Source organism: Labeo rohita, unplaced genomic scaffold (assembly GCF_022985175.1).
Source record: "Labeo rohita strain BAU-BD-2019 unplaced genomic scaffold, IGBB_LRoh.1.0 scaffold_544, whole genome shotgun sequence".
Lineage (NCBI taxonomy): Eukaryota > Metazoa > Chordata > Actinopteri > Cypriniformes > Cyprinidae > Labeo > Labeo rohita.
This window is the reverse complement of record NW_026129467.1, coordinates 18,449-43,975: the sequence shown is the minus strand read 5'-3', so window position 1 is coordinate 43,975 and position 25,527 is coordinate 18,449. Positions and strand designations below refer to the sequence as shown.

Sequence of the window (25,527 nt, the reverse complement as noted above, 5' to 3'; positions counted from 1 at the left end):
TACCATCCTGGAACAGGTCAATCCCGTTACATACAGACTACAACTCCCACCACAATACAGGATTCATCCCACGTTCCATGTGTCACTACCAAAACCCTGTCACAAACCTCTGCTTCCTTCCACAGAGCCTGGCCAAGAAGAAGAACCCCGTCCTCCTTTGCTAGAGGAAGGATCGATATACTCCGTCAATGAAATTCTGCAGTCCCGGCGTCGTGGTGGTCGCCTGGAGTACTTGGTCGATTGGGAAGGTTATGGACCAGAGGAGAGATCATGGGTTCCACGTGACGACATCTTAGACCCCACTCTCATCTCGGAATTTCATGCAGCTCATCCAGAATATCCGGCACCTCGAGGTAGAGGTAGACCACCTCGGCGCCGGAGGTTTCGGCCCTCAGGAGTGGGCCGTGGGGAGGGGGGGTAATGTCACGGATTGGCCAGGCTCGAACACCTGTCACACCCAACGATCCCTCTCACCAGAGTACTAATTATCTCACACCTGCACCTTATCAACAACGCTCCTTATAAGCACACACCGCACAACAGTCACTGTCCGGGCTCGTCTCTACGAAGCGGACCGATTGTGTTTCTCTGCACGAGTTCACAAACCTGTTACTTACCTGCATTTACTTACCTGTGTCTCTTGTGTTCCAGTCAGTAGTCCTTGTCCTCCAGCGGTGTGTGGTTGTTCAGCCATCCTCGTTCTCCTGGAATATCTACGAGAGGAAAAGATCTTTAATCAGCGCAGTATCCATTTCAGAACATTCAAGACTGTTAACGTTTACTCACCTGTCAAACATCTTCCATCTCCGTTTCTCTCCTGTGTGAATTCAATAAACTGTTTAACCGATTACTTACCTGGTGTTCCGTCTGCTTCTGTGACAGTATCTTTTTATTGTTCAAGTTATTATCAAAAGTTGCTAAAAGTTGCCAAACTAAATTTTAAAATTTGCTAAATTTGTTGCTAGGTGCTTTTGGAAGAAAAGGTTGCTAAATTTAGCAACAAAATTGCTAAACTGACAATGAATTATGAGGCAATAATTGATGGATTAATGATACAATGCCTTAATACATGCCTTAATACTTAATACAAATGGTTTTGTTTCCTAATACAGCTTCTCACTTTACAAGACATTAACTGATGGACTGGATTCATGTGGATTACTTTTCTTGTTTAAACTCTCATTCTGACATTCTAATTGGCACCAGTGTAATGTGATGTAATGCTGTTTCTCCAAATCTGCTTTGATGAAGAAACAAACTCATCTATATCTAACATGGTTTGAGAGTGAGTAGATTTTCAGCAAGTGTTCATTTTTGGGTGCACTATTCTTTAACAATACTTTGGGTGCACTATTCTTTAACTTTGTGGTTTGGCGATTTGAAGCCTTCGACTGAAGCCTCATCAAGCCACAAGTCTTATCAAATATTTGTGAGCTACTGCTACCACAAGCTGAAAATAACAAGTTATGGCAAGATCAGTGTCTCCACCCTCTTTATATTATATTTTTACCAATTATTGCCAGCAAGAGCTTATTGATTCATTGATTGTCTTCATCATGGTCAAATTCTCTCTGCTTTTGCTGGCCTCTCTGCTGCCACACACAACCTGCATTGGTGAGACTATTTAAACAAAATACTAATAACCCAAGTGTTATAGCACATATAAGACAATGAGGAGGAACTATAATAACTAACACTATCTCTCTCTCTTTCTCTGTGAATGTCTGTATAGTGATTAGCATGGAAGCAAAACCCCACTCCAGACCTTACATGGTGTCTGTTCAATCGAAGGAGCAGCATATCTGCAGTGGATTCCTCATCTCTGATAGATTTGTCATGACTGCTGCACACTGCCGAAACAAGTAAGACAAGTAGTAACTCAGATATTCTACTGACTATAAGTAACTTTGCAAGCATATCAACTTGTTTTACAACCCCTAGCCATAACATAACAGTCTACTAATATTCTAATAAGAGTTAGGTGACATGTAGTTGCAAAGTTATTTATGGTTAGTAGAATGTCTAAAGTGGACTACAGAAATAAAGTATAACTTAATAGAACAAACACCAAATTATTAAATTGGCTTGAGAAAGCCAACTTACTGAAATCCGACATAAACTTAGTTATTCTTCTTCTTCTGAAACTAAAATTATCAACTCTAACTCCTCTCAGAGCTTTAACTCTGCAAACTCCAAACTCAGCCCAGATCTTCAGACTGATCTGACTGGATGTGCTATGTAGCAAAATCTTTTCGGTAACACTTTACTTGAATAGGTGTGCATAAGACTGACATGACACCTTCAATCATGACACATGTCATTAATATGAAGGAGGTTTTATGCATGTTTATGATAACTGTCATTAAGTGTCATTCGCTCAGTTATGTCATTTTTAATGCAAAGATGACATTGTTTGAGATGCCTTTATGACAACTTGACATTACCAAGACAACATAACCTGTCAGAAATCTGTCGTAAACATGATATAGCAGATCAATTATCAAACTTAATAAACTACTTAACTTTATGGGTTAACATTACATTAAAATGTCATGTTGTTGGTTTTGAAATTGGCTGTCACTTAGCGCCCAGAACCGCCAGCCGCCGCCCCGCGCTCAGGACCGCCAGTTTGATCACGCTCAAGCCCGCCGGCCTCTCATGTGGCAAGCCACATATATAATGAGGACATTATGGACCTGGCGCTCCCCATGGGGTTTGATGCCCCATCCTCTCTCCTTCTCCTTCATCTCCGCTGGTCCCGTCCAGCCCTCCTACGTCTCCGCTGGTCCCGTCCAGCCCTCCTGAGCACCGTCTAAAGCCCGCTCCTCCTGAGCGCCCTCCAGTGCCAGAGCCTCCTGAGCGCTTTTTTTCTGACCTAAACTACAGTAGTACAAATTGAATTTATCATTAAAATGTCATTAAGTTTTAAAACTCTGTCAAATTATTTTATAACAGCATCATGATTTTTTTTTTTTTCTCAGAATTAATAAATAATCATAATTTTTTTTTTTTTAAATCACCAGTCCCTGGATCAATAAAGTATCCTTTATGACAATATCCGTACTGGGAAAGCTGTCTCTTCTAGGCATACCATGCATCAGTAAGGATTGATGTTCTGGGTCTGATGTCATTGAATTTGTCTTATAAGTGTTTGCTTTGAGTGGTCCTTGACAAGTCTCAGAATGGATCTTCTGGAGATGCCATTAACCTCTAGCATCCAGAAGACCCACTGGCGTTCACGACACCAAGTATTGTCACATCGGCCACGATGGTATTAAAAAATAAAAAATAAAAAAAGGTTCACTTTCATATTTTTTCTGTACAAAAGCTGTCATATCGTACAACATATATAGTATATATAGATCGATCAATCAATCTATCTATCTATCTATCTATCTCTAGCCAAGCCTAGTAACTAGTCATGCTAGTAGCTTGCTAATCATGCTAGAAACATGTTAGTAACTTGGTAACCATGCTAGAAACATGTTAGTAACTTGGTAACCATGCTAGAAACATGCTAACAACTTGCTAATTATGTTAGAAACATGCTAGCAACCTGCTAATCATGGTAGAAACATGCTAATAACTTGCTAATCATGCTAACAACATCTATCTGAAACTGTATTGCCTTCAAATCATTCAAACTTTAACCTTTTAAAATTACTTTAAACAAACTTCATGCTATTTCAGACTGAAAACCATCAAACAAAACTTTTTTTCTTAAAAATTCTTAAACTAAACTTTTTAAACTTTTTGAACTTCTTAAAGATCTTAAACTATTCAAACTTTTTCAAACTTTCTGGTCTGGCTTTCTCAAGCCAACTTAAAGTTTGTCTTGACAAACTTTATCTAGTTATTCATTATTGCTTGATACTATACTTGTATTATTATAATATTACAGTCACATTTTATTTTAAGGTCCAATTCTCACTATAAACCGTAATTATTACTTTTGTCTCAATAAATGCCTAATATACTGCTTAATAATAGTTAATAAGGTAGTCAGTAAATAGATATTGGGTAGGATCAAGGTGTCACACACGTGTTGGATGAACATACTTGTACAAGGATAACAGTGAAATCCAAAAAGTCTTTAATATAATCCACAAGGAAGTTACAGGCAGAACACGTGACCTCACGCCGTAGAAGAAAACAAAACCAAAGGAACGGATGGAGGTGACATAGAATGGAAACAACAGTACGTGCTGGTGGACTCCCGGGAGGAGGACAACAAAGTCATGGTGGAGTAGCCATGGTGGAGGAAGGGCTGACGACTCCAGGGGGCCGACAAGTCCAGGCGACACCAAGGATCCGGAGGGCCAAGGTGGAGTCCAAGGCTCAGGTGACCGAGGTGGAGCTGGAGGGAGGGAGGAGACCAATGGAGCTGGTGGGATGGAGCAGTGAGGCGCAGCCGGAGGAATGGAGTCCTGAGGCGATGGCGGGACAATGTCCGACCAAGGCGGAGTCGTAGGGATGAGGGAGCCTGGTGAGCTGGTGGGCCGATGGGCGATGGTGGAGACGAGGGAGCCAGGAGCCGGGGTGGAGCTGCTGGGTCGGAGGGCTGAGGTGGAGTCCAAGACTCGGAGGCTGGAGGTGGAGACGAGGGATCCTCCAGCCACAGCGCCGATGAAGAATGGCACCTGGTCGGATGTGATGTCTCATGCTCCGGGGTGATCCTCAGCTCTGTTGCTCTTCTGGCGATGGCTCGTCGGTCGCACTGGACTTTGGCTTGCCATCCACGGTGGGCTCGGGTAGACGCTCCATGCTGTAGGGTGATGTTGGGCTGGGCTCTGGGTCAGGAATGGGGCTGGTGTTGTCGTCCACGAAGTCCACAGTCATCGGTGATCTGCAGGACACCAGTACCCACTCCATAAAGGCGACGAGGCTCTCTCGAGGACCCTCTCCAGACAGCTGCACTCTCGTGGTGGTGTTAAGTCCAGCTTGGTAAAATGAGCAGTGGCAGCTGTCCGGATAGTGTGTTAGATTGGCTAAAAACACAAAGGCCATGGTGTGGTCCTCGAGAGAATGGTCCCCCCGCTCCAGCAGGAGGACAAAGACAGCTGGGTCATCCATGAAGAAACAATAAAACAAAAACTGACAAAAACGCAAAAAAAAAAAAAAAAAATGCGGGAAACCACGCCGCTTACTTTTTTAAAGTGCCCCTATTACGGATTATAAAAGGTTCATATTTTGAATTTGGGAGTCCCCAACAACAAGTTAACATGCATGCAAGGTCAAAAAACACTTTTATTGTCTTATAATATGGATTTATTTTTACCTTATTTGCTCAACGACTCCCGAACGATCATTTGTCCAAACCCTTTGTGTGACACTAATCTGCAGTGATTGGTCCGATGACCCAGTCTTTTGTGATTGGTTTAACATTACTGCATGCAGCAAATTTCAAACACAGAACGCCCATCACCGTTACTCTAGCCCACAACTCGTTGGTGAACAACACCCAAACAACCTTAGTATATGCGTCAACTCAACGCAGAAACGTATTGATAAAGCACTGCAGCTTGTGCACCAACGTATTGTTCTATTCTTTAACAGAACTTCAAGTAATAACAATGACAAACATTCACTATTCATCGACACATTTCTATACAATAGAGTGAACAGATAAAGCTGTCAGCCAGTTAGCCAGAGACCTACGAGCTGCGTGGAGTGAACACAACACACAACTAAATACATATTTTGCATGATACAGAGTAACATTACATGAGAGCAACATGTTTTAAAGGATTACTCCGTTTCAGAATAAAATGCCCTGATAATTTACTCACCCCCATGTCATCCAAGATGTTACATGACATAATGTTACACGTCATAACACACAACTACGTATTTTGAATGATCGCTAGAGGTTCAGAGGAGCAAGCCGGTCCAAATAAACTGGGCACTGATATATCTTTTAAGGGCATCCCGCATTGTACTTACGATACAGCGTCTTCTCGACATGACGTAAACCACATGGATATTTTACTGTGTTTGTGGGCGGGCAAGTTGTTCACAACGTAGAACTTGGCCAGACATTATGCAAATGTGTTACTTCATGACGTATAGCCGTAACAGAAAAAGATTCAAATTCCTGGCCACTCGTTCAGGTGATTGTGACAATAACTTTATGTATCATGCACTGTCAGCTTCACAACTTTGCAGATAGTTTATGTTCACATACAGCTACATGAAATATTTGTTTGTTATATGCTAATTTCGACACTTTTTAAGATGACTTAAAGGAGGAAAAACCAAAGTGAAGTATGGACTTAATTTGCTTAGTCACTGATTTACTTTATAACAGTAAATACAAATCGGTTCTGCATATCAGTTATCGGGCACATAATTATGCAAATAATCTGTATCGGTATCGGTAATTAAAAAAATCAATATCGGTCAATCTCTATTAACAACATGCTAGCAACAGGCTAACAACTTGCTAATCATGCTAGAAACATGCTAGCAACTTACTAATCATGCCAGAAACATGCCAAAAACTTGCTAATCATACTAGGAATATGCTAGTAACTTGTTAATCATGCTAGAAACATGCTAGCAACTTACTAATCATGTTACAAACATTCTAACAAATTGTTAATGCTAATCATCTAGCAAGATTAGCATCTTAAATGCTTGCAGCTTGGTAATTATGCTAGAAACAGGCCAGCAACTTACTAGTCATGCTAGAAAAATGCTAACAACTTGGTAATCATGTTAGAAACATGTTAGCAACTTACTAATCATGCTAGAAAAATGCTAACAACTTAAATGCCAACAACTTACTAATCATGCCAGAAACATGCCAAAAACTTGCTAATCATGCTAGAAACATGCTAGCAACTTGCTAATCATGTTATAAACATGTTAGCAACTTACTAATCATGTTAGAAACATGCTAGCAACTTACTAATTATGCTAGAAACATGCTAGCAACATGCTAACAACTAATCATGTTAGAGACTGTATTGCCTTCAAAACATTCAAACCTTAACCTTATAAAACTACTTTACACCTGAAACTATTTCAGAAACCTAAAACTTTTTCTTAAAACTTCTTAAACTCTTTAAACTTTTTCACACTTTCTGGTCTGACTTTCTCAAGCCAACTTAAAGTTAGTCTTGACAAACTTTTTTATCTTGCTAAATAAATCTTTTTTTTTTTTTTTTTCTGACAGAAAAACAGCTCTGACAGTTGTGCTAGGCGCACATGACCTACAAAATAAGAATGAGAATTCAGTCCGAATCAAAGTGGAGTCATACCACCCCCATCCGCAATATACCTTTATTCGCGAATCCTTTGATAATGACATCCTGCTTTTAAGGGTAACAAACTGAACTTATTTGAGCTGACTTTTGTAAATTTCCATGCAGAGTAACAGTCAATAATTATAGAAAATAACCAAATCTTTGGTTTACAGTTGGAAAAAAATGCACAACTGAACAACAATATCAAGCCGATATCCATACCAGCGGAAGAAGCCGATATCAAAGCAGATTCTGTTTGCAGTATCGCAGGCTGGGGACGTTTAGAAACTAATGGCAACCAAAGCAATCACTTCATGGAGACAAATGTGAAGGTCATGAATAACAATACATGTGAAAGCAAATGGGGGGGAGGGAGACTTTTCAGCTTCACTGATGATGAGTGCATATGGATATCGAGGAAGCTGTCATGTATGTAAAAACAACATTTGATTCACCAAATCTTAATTTGTGAACTAGTACTGAATTATGACAGAATGTGACTTAAGTGTGTATCTGTTTTTTGACAGGGGGATTCAGGAGGCCCTTTGGTTTGTGGAGACACTGCAGTTGGTGTTGCTTCCTTTGGTGACCCTGAAATCTGTAATTCATCAGCCCTACCTCAAGTTTATACTAAGATTTCAGCATATCTTCCATGGATAAAGAGCATAACTGCAGGTGGCTATAAGTTTGGTTATGCTGTAAACAAAAAATCCAGTCATGTGAAATGGACTAGTGTCTGTGGATATTAAGCTGCAAAACTACTCTCTGTGTGAATGAATGATGCAGACGTGTGGTTTCATTTACTACACACATACTGCAGCGCGTGTGCCGCTTGCCATGTTTTTGGCCTCTGCCGGCACAAAATATGAGTACATGAACACATAAACATAACCTCTAGAACTGCTCTGACTTAAACTGGACTTAATGATAGTACTACTAATAAAATTATTATTAAAACATTATTTTGTTTTATTTTGTTTAAAGGAATATTTACCAGATCAATTATTACCAGAAGAATGTAAATACACAACACAATATTTCTGAAATAAATAAATAAATAAATAAATAAAATAACAGTAATTATTGTTTTAAATAAAATAAAATAATGTTTTTGATTATTAAAACTAAATGAGAGCATTAAAATTGAATCCAGAAAATAAATGTAAAACAGAATGTAAAAAAAATAACACTGAATTTGAGAATTAATTTTTGTTATACTTTTAGATTTTTTGCCTCTTTATTACCTTTATCACATGTGTGAAAATTTTATATAAGAACAGCAAGTTGATCCAAGTTAATCCAAACAGCTGATAAAAACAATAAACCACAAATAATCCACACGACACCAGTCCATCAATTATTTTCTTGCGAAAATAAAAAGTTGCATTTTTGTAATAAACAAATCCATTGGCTGGTTGTGTTTATGTGACTGTGTGCGTTACACTGGCTTCCGCCTTCTAGCCATGCTCGTCCTTTAAAAAGAGGTGCAACAGTCCAGATTTCCAAGAAATAAGCTTTAATCCGGTTGATGGAAGTACAAATTTTACAGGGATTTATGCGTTTGTGTGGTTTCCTATAAGTAAATGTAGAAAATGTTTAACAAAGTTACAACACCATTTAACATCACAAACATATTCAAATATACTGTCAACGCTGGTTTGTTCTACGTGAATCATGTGACCAGGTGGCGAGATCAAAACTTGTCGCAGCTCTGGCGTTAAAAGCGCTACATTTTAAGCCAAAATGGTATTTATTGGCAGGGTTGCCAATTTGGCGTGAGATTTACATGGGCAGAGTGAAAGCGTGAGAAAGAGCCTGAAAGCGTGTGTCTCACGTCAAATGCGTGAGAGTTGGCAACCCTGCAATAGGCACAAATTATAATGATCACCAGGAACAATCTTCACTCCGTCTGAAACGCACACGTGAGCTGCGTCCCAGTGGAGCAACCCCAGTTTTTGCAAAGACTGTTCCACATTGCCGCTTGTCGCTTAGCAGGACGGATCCATCTATCATCAATAGAGGATGACAATTACGTTTTTTACAATTACCGAAAAATTAGGTTTGGACTTACTTTGAATACTGTAATGATGTGAAAAATACAAAATGTAAAGTAGTTAATTGTTGACTTATATCTTACTAAAATGTGATTTTATGTTGTTTATTGTATTATTGATTATTATGGACCATGGTGAACAGACAGGTTTCCAATAAATTCAACACGTTTTATGCAGTTGAATATAAAAGTTCACTTACAAACGTTAATGTCGCTCATCAATGGCAGCTGTCACAGTTGCTAGGCAACAAGAACAACCCTCCGTAGGCTGGACTGGTTCGAATCCTTCCGGAAGCAGCCTCCGATATCGCACACAGTTGTATTTAACATTTGTTAATATTCCAGCAATCGGCCTTTAAATATGCACTTTAAAGGATGTAGCCTACAAATTGGGATGCAGCTAATCTGAGCCAGTATGATGCTAACAAAATAAGGTGGCTATAGACCACACCCGATCAGTTGTTGGCAGTTCCATACTGCTATCTGTTGGCGCATTTGTGTAACTTAGAGAACTTTGTACACTTTATCATGGTCATATTCTCTCTGCTTCTGCTGGCCTCTCTGCTGCCACACCTGACCTGCATTGGTGAGACTAATCAAACAAAATACTTATAACCCAAGTGTTATAGCACATGTAAGACAGCGAGGAGGAACTATAATAACTAACACTATCTTTTCTCTCTCTCTTTCTCAGCTCTTGTGAATGTGAATATAGTGAATGACAAGGAAGCAAAACCCCACTCCAGACCTTACATGGTGTCTGTTCAATCGAAGGAGCAGCATATCTGCAGTGGATTCCTCATCTCTGATAGATTTGTCATGACTGCTGCACATTGCAGAAACAAGTAAGACAAGTAGTAACTTAACTAATTATATATTTTAGATAATAAGGTTCATTAAATAATTTAAAATAAATGAATAAATACTAAATACATCATTATTTACTGTCCCTCAACATAATACACACAATAATAATAATAATAATAATAATAATAATAATCTATTTTATAGAAAGCTAATCATATTAAAAAAAAATAATAATAATTTAAATTTAAAGGTGATTACTTACTTTTTTTTTCTTCAAAGGATTAATTGTGTTTATGGGGTGCACTGTAGCATGTTCATGATTTGTTTAATTAAAAATTATATTATTTTTCACATATTTTACCTTTATTCTACCATGCTTTTCGTTCTCTTCGACTTCCTGGTTCCTTCTCAGAAATTTGCAATGGGCTCAGATTGGTTAGCTGGCCCAGTGTTTTGTGATTCGCTAACCGCCTAGTGCATGTTGTCCGGAAATGCCACGCCTCTTACCATAATGTGTAGTTGCATGTTGTCCCAGTGTATTGCTATAATCGAAGAATAGCTTACACTGATCACGTAAACGGCAACAAATGGCAACAGACAGCAACATTCGAAGTTTGCAAGCTGAGAGGATTCCTGCTGGCCCCCTCTCATACAATAATGCACTCTTGACATTTACCATTAAAATAACGCCAAAAAACAAGGATTGGCGTGGGGCTTGGCGCCTATGACCTTAGCACTCTTTTAAAACATCCGCCGTTTTTCACACAAGATGAGACTACTCTGCGTGCCACTACTACTAACCGTGGGGAATTTTATCATGATTTATCGTCAAACTGGTAATCGTTACATCCCTACATTTGATGGATAAATAGGAATCAGTGTTTTGCTAAATGGCTAGCGGAGCAAAACAGCGTTGTCCTTTGTTTACATTCTTGCTACAACATAAAATTTACGATAAAAACTATTAATGGAAAACACATCAAAAAAGAATAACATACTTACAGGTCGTGGCCCATAAACAACAGCTTCTGATTTTATAGTGGGAACTGCTTCATTTTTGAGGACAAGGTTTTGGGCGAATCTGGCATTGAACTCATAGATTGAAGAAGCTGTCCTCAGTAAAATGTGCAGTACAGAGAGCATTTGGATTATAGATTTCAGGAAACAAATTAAAAGCATGGCAGAGAACCAGGACTGTGGAACAGTGGTGGACTGGAACAGAGAGCACAGAGAGATTTACAATGGCTTCTGCGACCGTAACAGGACAGGTAGACAGTTTAGAGATGGTATCTTTGGCCGTGACAGGACATGCAGAGGGTTTATGGACGGCCTCCATGGCCATGACAGGACAGGCAAAGATTTCATAAACAGCCTCGTTGGCCATGACAGGCTGTGAGTTTGTGAATGCAGTGTAAGTTGCATCCTCTGGAGGTTCTGCAGCAGACGCCGCCACCTCTGGAAGTACTGCAGTGGACAACGCCACCTCTAGAGCAGATTCATGGACAAAAGAGGCCTTTGAGGCAGACTCATGGACAGGAGAGGCCTCTGGGCCACAGTGTGCAGCCCAAACACTCAAAATGGCGACAGCCATCACAGACACTACAGTAGACAACAGGATGCCCATTGGGCTTGATAGTGTTAAGGCTGTGAGGTTTAAGAGCGTAGAGACTCCTGGGATGCCAGCCACTCGCACTGACATCAGAGGTTTGTCCGTCACGCTGGCAAAAATTTTTGTCAGTGATGTGAGAAGTCTTTAGCTTGACAGGGATGACGTGAGCAGGCTTTGGCTTGGCAGGCATGACGTGAGCAGCCCCTAGAGTAGCAGGCACAACTTAAGCTGGCTTTGGCTTGGCAGGCATGACATGAACAACTCCAGACATGATGGTTGGGACATGTAAATGCTTTGGTGCTGTGGGTACTGGAGGATAGCAAAGTTCCTCATCTGCAATCCCCACATGAGGGATCACTCAACAACAAGGCATAGTCAATATGTTCATCAAGAGTAGCAGAGCTGTTGCTGTTTAGCATTAGATTGTTTAAACAATCCTTTAGTCAATTATGGAAAATACCCTTAAGGGCAACATCATTAAAGTCCACAACATGGAATAACTCACAGATATCCGCCACATAATCCTCTATAGCCCGATTACCTTGATGAAGGCAGAGGAGGTGAAGAACTGTTGGGTTCATTGCCTGGATGAGCAGTCTGTAATGAGTCCACTAAAGGGAAGTTGAAGAGAACAGAAGTGCAGCTTGTATTTATCCCAGAAGTGAGCAGGTAAAGTGCAAAGCACTGCTTTGTGAAGCTTACAAACTTTTGAAAATCATTTGTTTCGAAACAGTGGTTCAGAGCATGTATCAAACAGCCAAAATCATGTGATTTCAGCAAACAAGACCTCATACATCATAACTGTTTCAAAACATTTAGAAATGTCAATGGTTTGCCATTGGGGGGCAATCTGTGTAAACCCATGAATAATGCTAGTTCATTGAGATTCTGTTCTTTGCACATCAATAACTGATTTTGTAGCTGAGACAAACCAGACAGTTATTGATGTGCAAAGAACAGATTTGATGACGGCTGAGTAGAACTGTTTCAGCAGCTCCTGCGGCAGGTTGAACTTCCTCAGCTGTTAAAGGAAGTACAACCTTTGTTGGGCCTTGTTTGCAATGGAGTTGATGTGAGTGTCCCACTTCAGGTCCCAGGAGATGATGGACCCTAGGAACTTGAATGTCTCCACTGCAGCCACAGTGCTGACCATGATGCTGAGAGGGGGGAGTGCAGGGGGGTTTCTACTGAAGTCTATGATCATCTCCACTGTTTTCAACCTCTTGTCTGTAAGCAGACTCTTCACCATCCTGAATGAGGCCGATGAGTGTGGTGTCGTCTGTGAACTTCAGGACCTTGACAGAGGGGTCTTTAGAGGTGCAGTCACTGGTGTACAGGGAGAAGAACAGTGGGGAGAGAATACATCCCTGAGGGGCGGCAGTGTTCATGGTGCGGCTACTTGACATTGGGGACCGACGAATTGGGGATCGCTTTGGGAGACCAATCTACTTCAAGTGTAAGAAATCAAGCCAATGACTATTGGCATGCGATAATTGCACCAGCTGCTCTACGCTGCAGCGTGAGTATTTAACAAGCAGCAGGTGCGTTGCATATTTGCTTTTCCGCTGAGGAGCCGAGCTAGTGACTCGGCCGTACAGTGGAGGTACAACGACTGTGGCGACGGGACATACGTCACTGTTCCCACCTTCAGGGAACGAGGGTTACATACGTAACTGAGACGTTCTCCTTCAGTCGGTCTCATTCGACAAATTGGGGATATCTACCAACACGCCACTGTCGCTGGCCCTTCCAGCGCTCTGCATGAGACTCCTGGCCGCACCCACTTGTTGGAGCAGAAGTCAAGGCTCTAAGCAGTCTAAGGTCAGTCACTGCTGTTCCGCAAGACCCACTCAGTGTGACTATTGGATAACGCTGGGAAAGCGTACCCTAGAAGGGAAGGGGATGCTGCGAAGGTCACATCCTGTCCGTAGGGAGGTAAAATGTGGTAGTTTACACATATGGACTAGCCAATTAGGGTAGTACAATATAAGGAAGTCTCTGGGGTGGTTCCAACCTAGCTCTAGGGGGGGAAGAACACCAGCAGAGACGACAGAGCGGGCTCTGTCCAGGGAAGAACGAGCTAACCGGACTGGGTAGTCTTACCGTGAAGAATACACACATGGGATCGCTGCAGGGATCACTACATATGGACACCCAACCTAACACAGGTTACACAATGCATACAAGAGTAGGCCTGGCATCAGACGCGCCGCCACGTCTGACTGCCGGGCGGGGGGTGACGGAGGAGCTCACAGCCATTTCTGGGGAACTCTACTGGAACAATAGACGCACATATCCGGCCCAAGGGGCGGGAGTGGCGTTGCAAGCCGACACCTGGAACGGGCTCTTCGCGCTACTGGCCACTAAGGGCGAGTACACGGGAAGATACCAGCTCTACACGTAGGCTATAGAATCTAGCAAATGTGTTTGGTGTCGCCCAACCCGCAGCTCTACAAATATCTGTCAGCAAGGCGCCTTGAGCCAGCGCCCAGGACGAAGCGACACTTCTAGTTGAGTGTGCTCGCAACCCGAATAGGCAAGGCACGTCTTGGAAGTGATTTGCCAAGACAATAGCATCCACTATCCAGTGGGCTAACCTCTGCTTGGAGACAGCCTTCCCCTTCTGCTGGCCTCCGTAACAGACAAAGAGCTGGTCTGAGGTCCTAAAGCTTTGGGTTCTGTCCACGTACAGCCGCAGAGCTCGGACGGGACAGAGAAAAGCTAGGGCTGGGTCTGCCTCCTCTGAGGGCAGCGCTTGCAGGCTCACTACCTGGTCCCTGAAGGGAGTGGTAGGAACCTTGGGCACATATCCAGGCCAGGGTCTCAGGACAACGTGAGAGTTAGCCGGCCCAAATTCTAGGCATGATTCGTCAACCGAAAATGCTTGCAGGTCATCCTGCTTTTGAAGGTAACAAACTGCACTTATTTTAGATGACTTTAGTAAATATTAATGCAACATAACAGCCAATATATTACAGGACATAATCAAATATTTGTATTAACTATCCTGCTGTTTTTGGTTTACGGTTAGAAAAACAATGCACAACTGAACGACAATATGAAGCCGATATCCATACCAGTGGAAGAAGGTGATATCGAAGCAGATTCTGTTTGCAGTATTGCAGGCTGGGGACTTTTAGAAACTAATGGCAAGCAAAGCAATCACCTCATGGAGACAAATGTGACGATCATGAATAGCAAGGAGTGTGAAAGCAAATGGGGGGAGGGAGACTTTTCAGCTTCACTGATGATGTGTGTATATAGAGATGGAGGAAGCTGTGATGTATGTAAAAAACAATATTTGATTCAGCAAATCCTAATGTGTGAACTAGTTAAGTTATGAATTATGACAGCATGTGACTGAAGTGTTGATCTGTTTTTGTTACAGGGGGATACAGGAGGCCCTTTGGTTTGTGGAGACGCTGCAGTTGGTGTCACTTCCTTTGGTGACCCTGAGATCTGTAATTCACCAGAGCGACCTGAAGTTTATACTAAGATTTCAGTATATCTTCCATGGATAATCAACATAATTTTTGAGTCCAGTCATAAAAATGAGATTTACTGTATTAAATAAATAAATAAATAAATAATAGAATTAATTAGAGATGCTTGTGATTATTAAAATAAAATTACAGTGAATTACAGTTTCATGATTTCAATAATATAAATAATAATATACAAGAAGAATTTCATCACAGTAATCTGGTAAATTTCTGGCAAATCAAATCGAACAAAATAAGGAAAAAACAACAATTTCAGTTATTACAGACTCAACAGGGAAATCCACCAATTCACCAGATGAAATAAACCAAGTCTTTCAAAATGTCTACAATAAATTATACTTGTCAGAAAAAGACCCAAATTAATTAATTAAATAATTTTTCAACAATATCATTCTGCCTCAGCTCAGTGAACATCAAATAAATAGCCTGGAATCACCCTTAACATAACTCTCTATAGCTCTTCAATTCATGCTGAATAAGGTGGCACCAGGCCCTGATGGATTCCCTGTTGAGTTCTACAAACAATTTTGGGACATTTTATCACCGGTCTTTATCCGAATGATAAGCGAATCTAAACAGATGTCAGAACTCCCAGCTAAAATGAACACTGCCACCATTTCACAAGAGAGATTAACTAGATCAAAATTTTGTATAGCTTCATACTAAACCAGGGGACTAGACAAGGATGTCTACTCTCCCCATCAATATTTACCATTTTCATTTAACCGTTATCAGCAGCCATTCATCACAATAGCTATATTAAAGGAATTCAGACACTAAATATACACCATGAAATCATTCTCTATGCTGATGGTTTATTACTGTATCTACAGGACCCACCATCGTCATTACAAGAAGCAATTAAACTCATTGATGCATTCTCTAATATTTGCCTCTAAAATAAAAAAAAAGGTACTCCATCAATTGGAGTAAATCTTCCATTGTTCCATTATATTCCAACAGCTTGGATGTGATATTCCAGAAACCACCTCTAATCCCTCTAGGCACCAATCACATTACATATTTAGGCATTAATGTTTCCCCTAGGCTGTCAGAGCGGTTTAGTCTTAATTTCACCCCACTGCTCAAAAGAAATAAACAATGATCATCAATGCCGAATGAACTTACCGCTATCCATTATTTTATTATTATTTTATCTTTTATATTCACAACATGGGCACCGATAGGCTCATGAAACTTACACAACTGGCCAATCATAATGAAGTACAAACACTGATAGGTTCACCCGTTTGGGTAACGGCAGCCAATCATACTAGGGCTATAGTCACTCTGCTACAGGTGACAAACAATCTTTGTCAAGGAACGAACTCTGTGTTGGGTTTAAAGCAGAAACACCTTTCAACACATCACATGACTAATAAAAGTTCTGATACCATTCACTGATAAGATGGTCAATAACCCGGCAAAAATGAAAGTTAGACAGTATCTTGTATGGGCATCAATTATAAAATCATGCAGGTGGAGCGGGTGCGGTGTCTTTTTTTTAGGAATCCCAGCCTTTGTATGCTGGACCTGCGCTCTGATCCATATTTCGTTCCATGCTGACTCGCTTCGCTTTTCTGAAAGCGTCACAATGACAAACTGCACAAGGTCTGTGGCAGAAGCTGATCAGATACAAAATTTGTGACTCAAAACACTTGTTACGTACTGCTCTGAGACTTAACAGGATGGAGATCCAAATGCAGCTTTATTGGGGCAAACCAGAAACGTGATCCAAAATACAGGCAAGAGGTCAAAACACAGGAAGGCAATCCAAAACAATGAACAAAGCAGGAAATTCAGGCAAAGCGTACATCCAAGAAACAGGCAGGAGATCAAAAAAACCAAGATACATTAATCCAGGGGAGGATGCTCAGAAATGCAGTGTAACAACTAACAAGACTTCACAAAGAATTACAAACAAAACCAGGCTTATATAGGGTGAGCAGACAATGAGTATTGATGAGACTATGCAAAGGATTATGAGAAATGGAGTCCGGGGGTAAATGATAAGAGTCTGGAATGGAGTGCCCTCAAGTGAAGCTCACAGCAAAAACTGTGACAAAAGTAAGCTGCAGTGTGAATTGGCAGTCAATGAGAGAAAAAAAATCCCTTCGCTCAGTTATTCACAGAGCTTTTGACTAGGGCTAACTCGAGTAACTCGATTAGAAAAAATCATTGAGGCAAATTATTTGCCTGGAGGCTTCGTTTAGTCCATTTACTGTAACTACACACAGAACTGTGTTTCCCCACGGACCATTATTACTGACGCACAAACCGATAAACGCTGGACAATTTAAGACTGTAAATTAATGGTGGTTAGTTATGATGTCCCTAGTTAGCTATGTTTTGTGAAAGACTAAGTGTCATTAATGTTGTTTGTCTCATTCTCTCTCTGTGACACACAGCAAGTTAGAAAGTTAGTCAGTATGAAACAAAGAGTGCCTCAGCATGATTACAAATGTGAGACTGAACAGTTCATCAATAAACAAGAAGTTAATTTTAAGAGACTTACATTTTAGACAGCATATTGCCTGTTTTTGCTGTATTTCGCCAACAAATAACCATTCCAAACACAGCCACAGCGCTGTTTTGCGTCTTTGAGCAACATGACTGCGTTTCGTTCTTGAATGAATCACTCGTTAAATGATTCAGTTCAATCGCAATGACTCGCTTACTTAACAGTGACTTGCTGACACCTACTGGCGGTTTTGATTTCACCTTTAAAGTAGCTTAATTTTAAAATACATGTAAATATCAGTATTCAGTGTTTTGATTAAAATAACAAAATGTTACTTATGCATTTGTAACTGCAAGTTAAATGCATTCATGTCCCTTTGAGCTGAATAAAATAGTGTGTAAATATATATATATATATATATATATATATATATATATATATATATATACTGCCCTCCAAAAGTTTGGAAACACCCCTGGCAAAGTGTGGTTTTGAACGATATCAGCATGTCAGACATGCCCCTTTGCCAGCAGTGATGCCTGGTTTAAACTTGGCCCAGGTTTTTAAACGATTTTTGGGTCAGCAGACCGTAATAGCTTCAACAATTGATTTCCAATTAAGTTTAGAATACAATGAATTTAGGCCCAGATTATGCAGAGCTGAAATAGCTGCTAATGGTGGATATTCTGATGAAATGAAAATTTAAGTTTTTTCTATGTATAAACTGTTTATGTAATAAAATATGTTTTTGTAGTTTGTGTTGTCCTTTATTAGTGCAAAATTATCACAAATTAAAAAAGTATTTATCCATTTTCAAGGGTGTTTCCAAACTTTTGGAGGGCAGTGTACACATATATATATATATATATATACAGGTGCTGGTCATATAATTAGAATATCTTCAAAAAGTTGATTTCACTAATTCCATTCAAGAAGTGAAACTTGTATAATGTATACATTCATTCCACACAGACTGATATATTTCTTTTAATTTTGATGATTATAACTGACAACGAATGAAAACCCCAAATTCAGTATCTCAGAAAATTAGAATATTACTTAAGACCAATACAAATAAAGGATTTTTAGAAATCTTGGCCAACTGAAAAGTATGAACATGAAAAGTATGAGCATGTACAGCACTCAAGACTTAGTTGGGGCTCCTTTTGCCTGAATTACTGCAGCAATGCAGGCGTGGCATGGAGTCGATCAGTCTGTGGCACTGCTCAGGTGTTAGGAGAGCCCAGGTTTCTCTGATAGTGGCCTTCAGCTCTTCTGCATTGTTGGGTCTGGCATGTCGCATCTTCCTCTTCACAATACCCCATAGATTTTCTATGGGGTTAAGGTCAGGCGAGTTTGCTGGCCAATTAAGAACAGGGATACCATGGTCCTTAAACCAGGTACTGGTAGCTTTGGCACTGTGTGCAGGTGCCAAGTCCTGTTGGAAAATGAAATCTGCATCTCCATAAAGTTGGTCAGCAGCAGGAATCATGAAGTGCTCTAAAACGTCCTGGTATACAGCTGCGTTGACCTTGGACCTCAGAAAACACAGTGGACCAACACCAGCAGATGACATGGCACCCCAAACCATCACTGACTGTGGAAACTTAACACTGGACCTCAAGAAACGTGGATTCTGTGCCTCTCCTCTCTTCCTCCAGACTCTGGGACCCTGATTTCCAAAGGAAATGCAAAATTTACTTTCATCAGAGAACATAACTTTGGACCACTCAGCAGCAGTCCAGTCCTTTTTGTCTTTAGCCCAGGCGTGACGCTTCTGAAGCTGTCTGTTGTTCAAGAGTGGCTTGACGCAAGGATTGCGACAGCTGAAACCCATGTCTTGCATACGTCTGTGCGTAGTGGTTCTTGAAGCACTGACTCCAGCTGCAGTCCACTCTTTGTGAATCTCCCCCACATTTTTGAATGGGTTTTGTTTCACAATTCTCTCCAGGGTGTGGTTATCCCTATTGCTTGTACACTTTTTTCTACCACATCTTTTCCTTCCCTTCGCCTCTCTATTAATGTGCTTGAACACAGAGCTCTGTGAACAGCCAGCCTCTTTTGCAATGACCTTTGTTTCTTGCCCTCCTTGTGCAAGGTGTCAGTGGTCGTCTTTTGGACAACTGTCAAATCAGCGGTCTTCCCCATGATTGTGTAGCCTACAGAACTAGACTGAGAGACCATTTAAAGGCCTTTGCAGGTGTTTTGAGTTAATTAGCTGATTAGAGTGTGGCACCAGGTGTCTTCAATACTGAACCTTTTCACAATATTCTAATTTTCTGAGATACTGAATTTGGGGTTTTCATTAGTTGTCAGTTATAACCATCAAAATTAAAAGAAATACTTGAAATATATCGGTCTGTGTGGAATGTATACATTATGCAAGTTTTACTTCTTGAATGGAATTAGTGAAATAAATCAACTTTTTGAAGATATTCTAATTATATGACTATTATATTCTAATTATATTTTGAAGATATTCTAATTATATGACCAGGGGTATATATATATATATATATATATATAGAATATATAGAATACTCGATTACTTAAATAATCGATAGCTACAGCCCTACTTTTGACTGACTGATTATGTCAATAAGAGTTGCTTGAATCGTATGCTTTTAACACAGTCCACCAAACCAAGGCTCAGCTGATGTGCATGAAAATGAACGTACAAAATTGCGGGACATCTTTTCTGAATTATTCTACACCTTTGTGAGAGCCGGACATAACTGCTGTGCCGTCATAGCACTGTGCACCGTTTCATAGTTTTCATGAGCGACTCTGCATTTAATCCACTGGCATGAGTGAAATGCAGAAATTTATAACCTGTCACCACAGACACCTGCTCTTTTTTGCTGATGCCTCTGCTTACATCAACTATTAAAGCAAACAGTCCAGCCTCTTTGATCTCACTGCTTATTTGTTCCCTCACCATATTTGCCATTAATTTAACCAACTCCATGGTGTGTGTATTTTTCATTTTGGAGACTGTCAAGTTTTTTTTTTTTTTTTTTTTTTTTTTTTTTTTTTCCAACAGTGTTGTCAAATTTGGCAATGAGATGCAACAGTTCAGTAAAGTTGCCTTGACCCAATGACACATCTGACCAGGTGCATGAGCCGTCAACATCAAGCGTGCCCGAGGGAGATTTATGGCAATGGCAATGGCAACTTTATTTATATAGCACTATTTCTTACAACCAGAGTTGACCAATGTGCTTTACAATAAAAACTAAAAAACAACAGAAGCACAATGATAATACAGTACATAAAAAGGGTATAAAACCTCAAGAAAACCACATTCGACATACAACAAAAACAAAGGACAAAGATATAACGTGCTTCAACCAAGATTAAAAGCCTTATCAAACAGATAGGTTTTTAGTTTAGACTTAAATGTAGCCACAGAAGAGGCCATTCTAATAAAAATGGGAAGATCATTCCAAAGGATGTCATTATGAAAGGATTCATTGGTGTATTTTGGATGCTGATAGTACGAATCCACTTTGATTCGGACTGAATTCTCATTCTTATTTCGTAGGTTATGTGCACCTAGCACAACTGTCAGAACTGGAGCACTGTTGAAAAAACAATATTTATTTAGCAATAACTTTTTTTTTACAGCCTGCTAAATTCATTAATATGTCATGAAAGTGTGCTGATTTGGTAGCCATGATAAATATTTGACAGTGTAATCATCATTATAATAATATTATAATAATATTATTCATAATTTACAATGTATTTAATAGTGCAGTTGATGTTAGTTAGTCTACTAATACTCTAATGACTGGTAGTTGCAAAGATACTTACAGTAGAAGAATGTGGGCTATCGAAACAAAGTATTACCTTATATTATGAATTTAGTGAAGTATGATGGAAAGAAGCCCCGTCCTCACTTCCACCACTAAAGGTGAGCTGCAACTGGCCTCTACAAGCTTTTATTGATTTATTTAAATGCATAAAACAACTTTTATTTATTTCTACAACAGCCTCATGAAATTCTGTGTTGTGTATTTACATTTTTCTGGCTATGAAATAAAGGCATAAAATATTAATTTATCTTTTAATTCATGATATTTAAATTTTATTTTTGGCAAATGAAGGGGATGTATGTAATGATAGTAATGTATTTCTTCCACAATGTCTACAAGCTAAACCGAACCACAGATGCTGGTCTTGCACTAGCTCGACCTCACGCATTGGGTAATCACGCACATGTGACATAGGCGAAAGAACCAATCCAGTGTTTACAAAGCGAGCATGCAAATAAAGTCAAACACCCTTTACCAAATAAGGTAAAACAGTGATGTTGGATGATTTTGAAGTTGGAGGAGAAAACAAGATGGAGTTTTTCACCCTATACCCTACCATTCTTCATCTAAGTACAAAGACAAAGAACTAACTATGTGTTTTTTTTTTTTTGTTTTTTGTTTTTTAAGAAAATGACAGATTGTTTAGCTAGATAAGACCCTATGTAAGAGGAAAACGTGGCTAGACTTACAAGCAGCTTCTTCGTGCTCATAGCTCTGTGCACTGTCTGCAAGTTAATGGCTTCACATTAATCTACAAATCTTTGTGGTTTAAAAATTTAAGCCTTCGACTGAAGCCTTTTCAAGTCACAAGTATTATCAAACATTATCTGTGTAGTTACTGTTGCCACAAACGGAAAGCAACAAGTTACAGGAAGCTCAGTTTCTCCACCCTCCTTAATATATTATTTATACCGAACACAGCAAGAGCTCATTGCTTCACTGATTGTCTTCATGATGGCCATCATCTCTCTGCTCCTGCTGGCCTCTCTGCTGCCACACCTGACCTTCACTGGTGAGACTGATCAAACAAAATACCAATAACCAACCCAAATTTTATAGCACATACAAGGCAATGAAGAGGAACTCACTAACTAACACATAATAACTAACACTATCTCTCTCTTTCTCAGCTCGTGCGAATGTGGGTATAGTGAATGGCAAGGAAGCAAAACCCCACTCCAGACCTTACATGGTGTCTGTTCAAGTGAAGGAGCAGCATATCTGCGGTGGATTCATCATCTCTGATAGATTTGTCATGACTGCTGCACATTGCCGAAACAAGTAAGACAAGTAGTAAAGTAGCTAATTATACATTTTAGATAATATAAGGTAATACTTTGTTTCGATAGTCCACTTTCTACTACTGTAAGTATCTTTGCAAATACTAGTCATTAGAGTATTAGTAGACTAACTAATATCAACTGCACTATTAAATACATTGTAAATTATGAATAATATTATTATAATATTATTATAATGATGATTACACTGTCAAATATTCATCATGGCTACCAAATCAGCACACTTTCATGACATATTAATGAATTTAGCAGGCTGTAAAAAAAAAGTTATTGCTAAATAAATATTGTTTTTTCAACAGTTCTCCAGTTCTGACAGTTGTGCTAGGCGCACATAACCTACGAAATAAGAAGGAGAATTCAGTCCGAATCAAAGTGGATTCATACTATCAGCATCCAAAATACACAAATGAATCCTTTCATAATGACATCCTGCTTTTGAAGGTAACAAACTGCACTTATTTTACATGACTTTAGTAAATATTCATGCAACATAACAGCCAATATATTACAGGACATAATCAAATATTTGTAGTAACTATCCTGCTGTTTTTGGTTTACAGTTAGAAAAAATTGAACGACAATATCAAGTCGATATCCATACCAAACTGCATTTATTTGAGCTGACTTTCGTAACTTTTCATGCAGAGTAACAGCCAATATATTATAGAACATAATTAAATCTTTGGTTTACAGTTGGAAAAAAATGCACAACTGAACAACAATATCAAGTCGATATCCATACCAACGAAAGAAGGTGATATCGAAGCAGATTCTGTTTGCAGTATCGCAGGCTGGGGACTTTTAGAAACTAAAGGCAAGCAAAGCAATCACCTCATGGAGACAAATGTGACGGTCATGAATAACAAGGAGTGTGAAAGCAAATGGGGGGGAGGAAGAGTTTTCAGCTTCACTGATGATGTGTGTATATGGAGAAGGAGGAAGCTGTACTGTATGTAAAACCAACATTTGATTCACCAAATCTTAATTTGTGGACTAATTATAAATTATGACAGGATGTGACTGAAGTGTTGATCTGTTTCTTGACAGGGGGATTCAGGAGGCCCTTTGGTTTGTGGAGACACTGCAGTTGGTGTCACTTCCTTTGGTGACCCTAAGATCTGTAATTCACCAGAGCTACCTGAAGTTTATACTAAGATTTCAGCATATCTTCCATGGATAAAAAGCATAACTGGAAATGGCAGCTCTGCCATTCTTGCAGATGAAATGAAGTTTTGAGTTGAGTTTTTCCTCCAAAATCTTGTTTCAATAAACATATTATACACTGATACACTGTCTAGAGATTTTAATTATTCAGAAATTGTATTTTAAACCAGATATGAAACTACAGACGGTTGGTTTTTAAAGACAACCATCATTAAATTTTACAGAATGCAATTGAAAATAAACACTCTAAAAAGGTTATTTTTTAACCCAAAATGCTAAGCTGAGTCTGTTGGGACATTTTATTACATTTAAACACTGTTGGGTAGTTTAAATTGAGTTGAGTTAAACGCTGTTGGGTTGCAGTGCTGGGTTGTTTCAAGCCAGCACTGGGTTATTTAACGACCTTCGCGCCTTGAAGATGTTTAAATCGCTCGCCTAACGGTCAATTTGAAAGGACAACTGGGCAAAGCCACTGGTTTCAACTGTTTTAAGGTAAGTTTATATAATATTTTTATTAATAATTGTTTTAAATTGGCAAAATTATAACTTTTTTTCACGCCAACAATATTGTTAAACTTCTACAGGCCAAATGTCATGCAGCAGTGGACCAGGGCACAAAAACATAACCTAAATATTTTACTTCAATCATTAACTGATTAACAAAACAAAAGGGAAAAAAAAGTGCTAAGTTTCGATTCATTGCGACACGATCCAAAGTTCACCTAAAGGAAAACAAGGCGGAAAGCCGTTTTCTTTATTTTAGAAAAGTTTACAGTTTTCTTTCGTTTATTATTATTATTATTAATAATAATAATAATAATAATTTATTTATTTATTTAGCCAAAACTTTACAGTGATAATGGTATCTTGCTTGTATGACCAACCAGCATGACTAAATTACAAGGAACAGTTGGGAAAACAATGCAGCGATTGCAACATTTTTTGCTACCTTGACATCACAGCCTGTTCATTATCAAAATACAATACATTTAAAGAAACATAAAAGTTACAATGCTCAATTTAAATAGTCCGTTGTTGCATTCAGTGTGACCAGTCCCAGCAAGCAATTTTGCATTTAAAAGACATCTATAAGCCATTCAACCACAGCCCTGATGTCTATGCTCTATGCTCAACAAGGCAAAATTTGGGCTGTCAGTGAAAATTTAATATACGTCTAACCATAGTCCAAGAATAGACTAGACATTAGTTAGACCACTATTGAACGACTACATGTATATGTCTAATAGACAGTGAAGCCTAAACTTAAACTTTATGTAATTCAATTACATACAAATTTTCCATCCATTTAGATTACATAGTTTTAATATAAACAAATCAATAAACTTAATGTGATTCATATGCATCAGTCTTATATGAATGAAATAGGTGAAGTTTATGTAATAGTTCCCAGTCTTAAACAAACCCAGCTCAGTGTTCATGTGTTTCCACATTACACAGCATTGACACAGTGTTGGAGTTAAGGAGATAATTATGTGATGATTGACCAATAATGATGAACACCTGTTGTTTACAAGCAGAATCACAGAAGGAAAGAGAAACACAA

At 39.3% G+C, this 25,527-nt stretch overlaps 1 protein-coding gene across 1 annotated transcript; it reads left to right on the top strand.

Moving 5' to 3' along the window:
• Positions 1 to 1,556: 1,556 nt before the first annotated feature.
• Positions 1,557 to 24,075, top strand: LOC127161103 (phenoloxidase-activating factor 1-like). The gene is given in 11 exon segments (XM_051103765.1): positions 1,557 to 1,608; positions 1,706 to 1,862; positions 7,178 to 7,325; positions 7,421 to 7,615; positions 7,617 to 7,676; positions 7,775 to 7,922; positions 9,995 to 10,145; positions 23,099 to 23,240; positions 23,493 to 23,687; positions 23,689 to 23,748; positions 23,847 to 24,075. Coding segments are annotated over 11 exon segments (1,497 nt in total). The 3' UTR covers positions 24,036 to 24,075.
• The last annotated feature ends 1,452 nt before the right edge of the window (positions 24,076 to 25,527 follow it).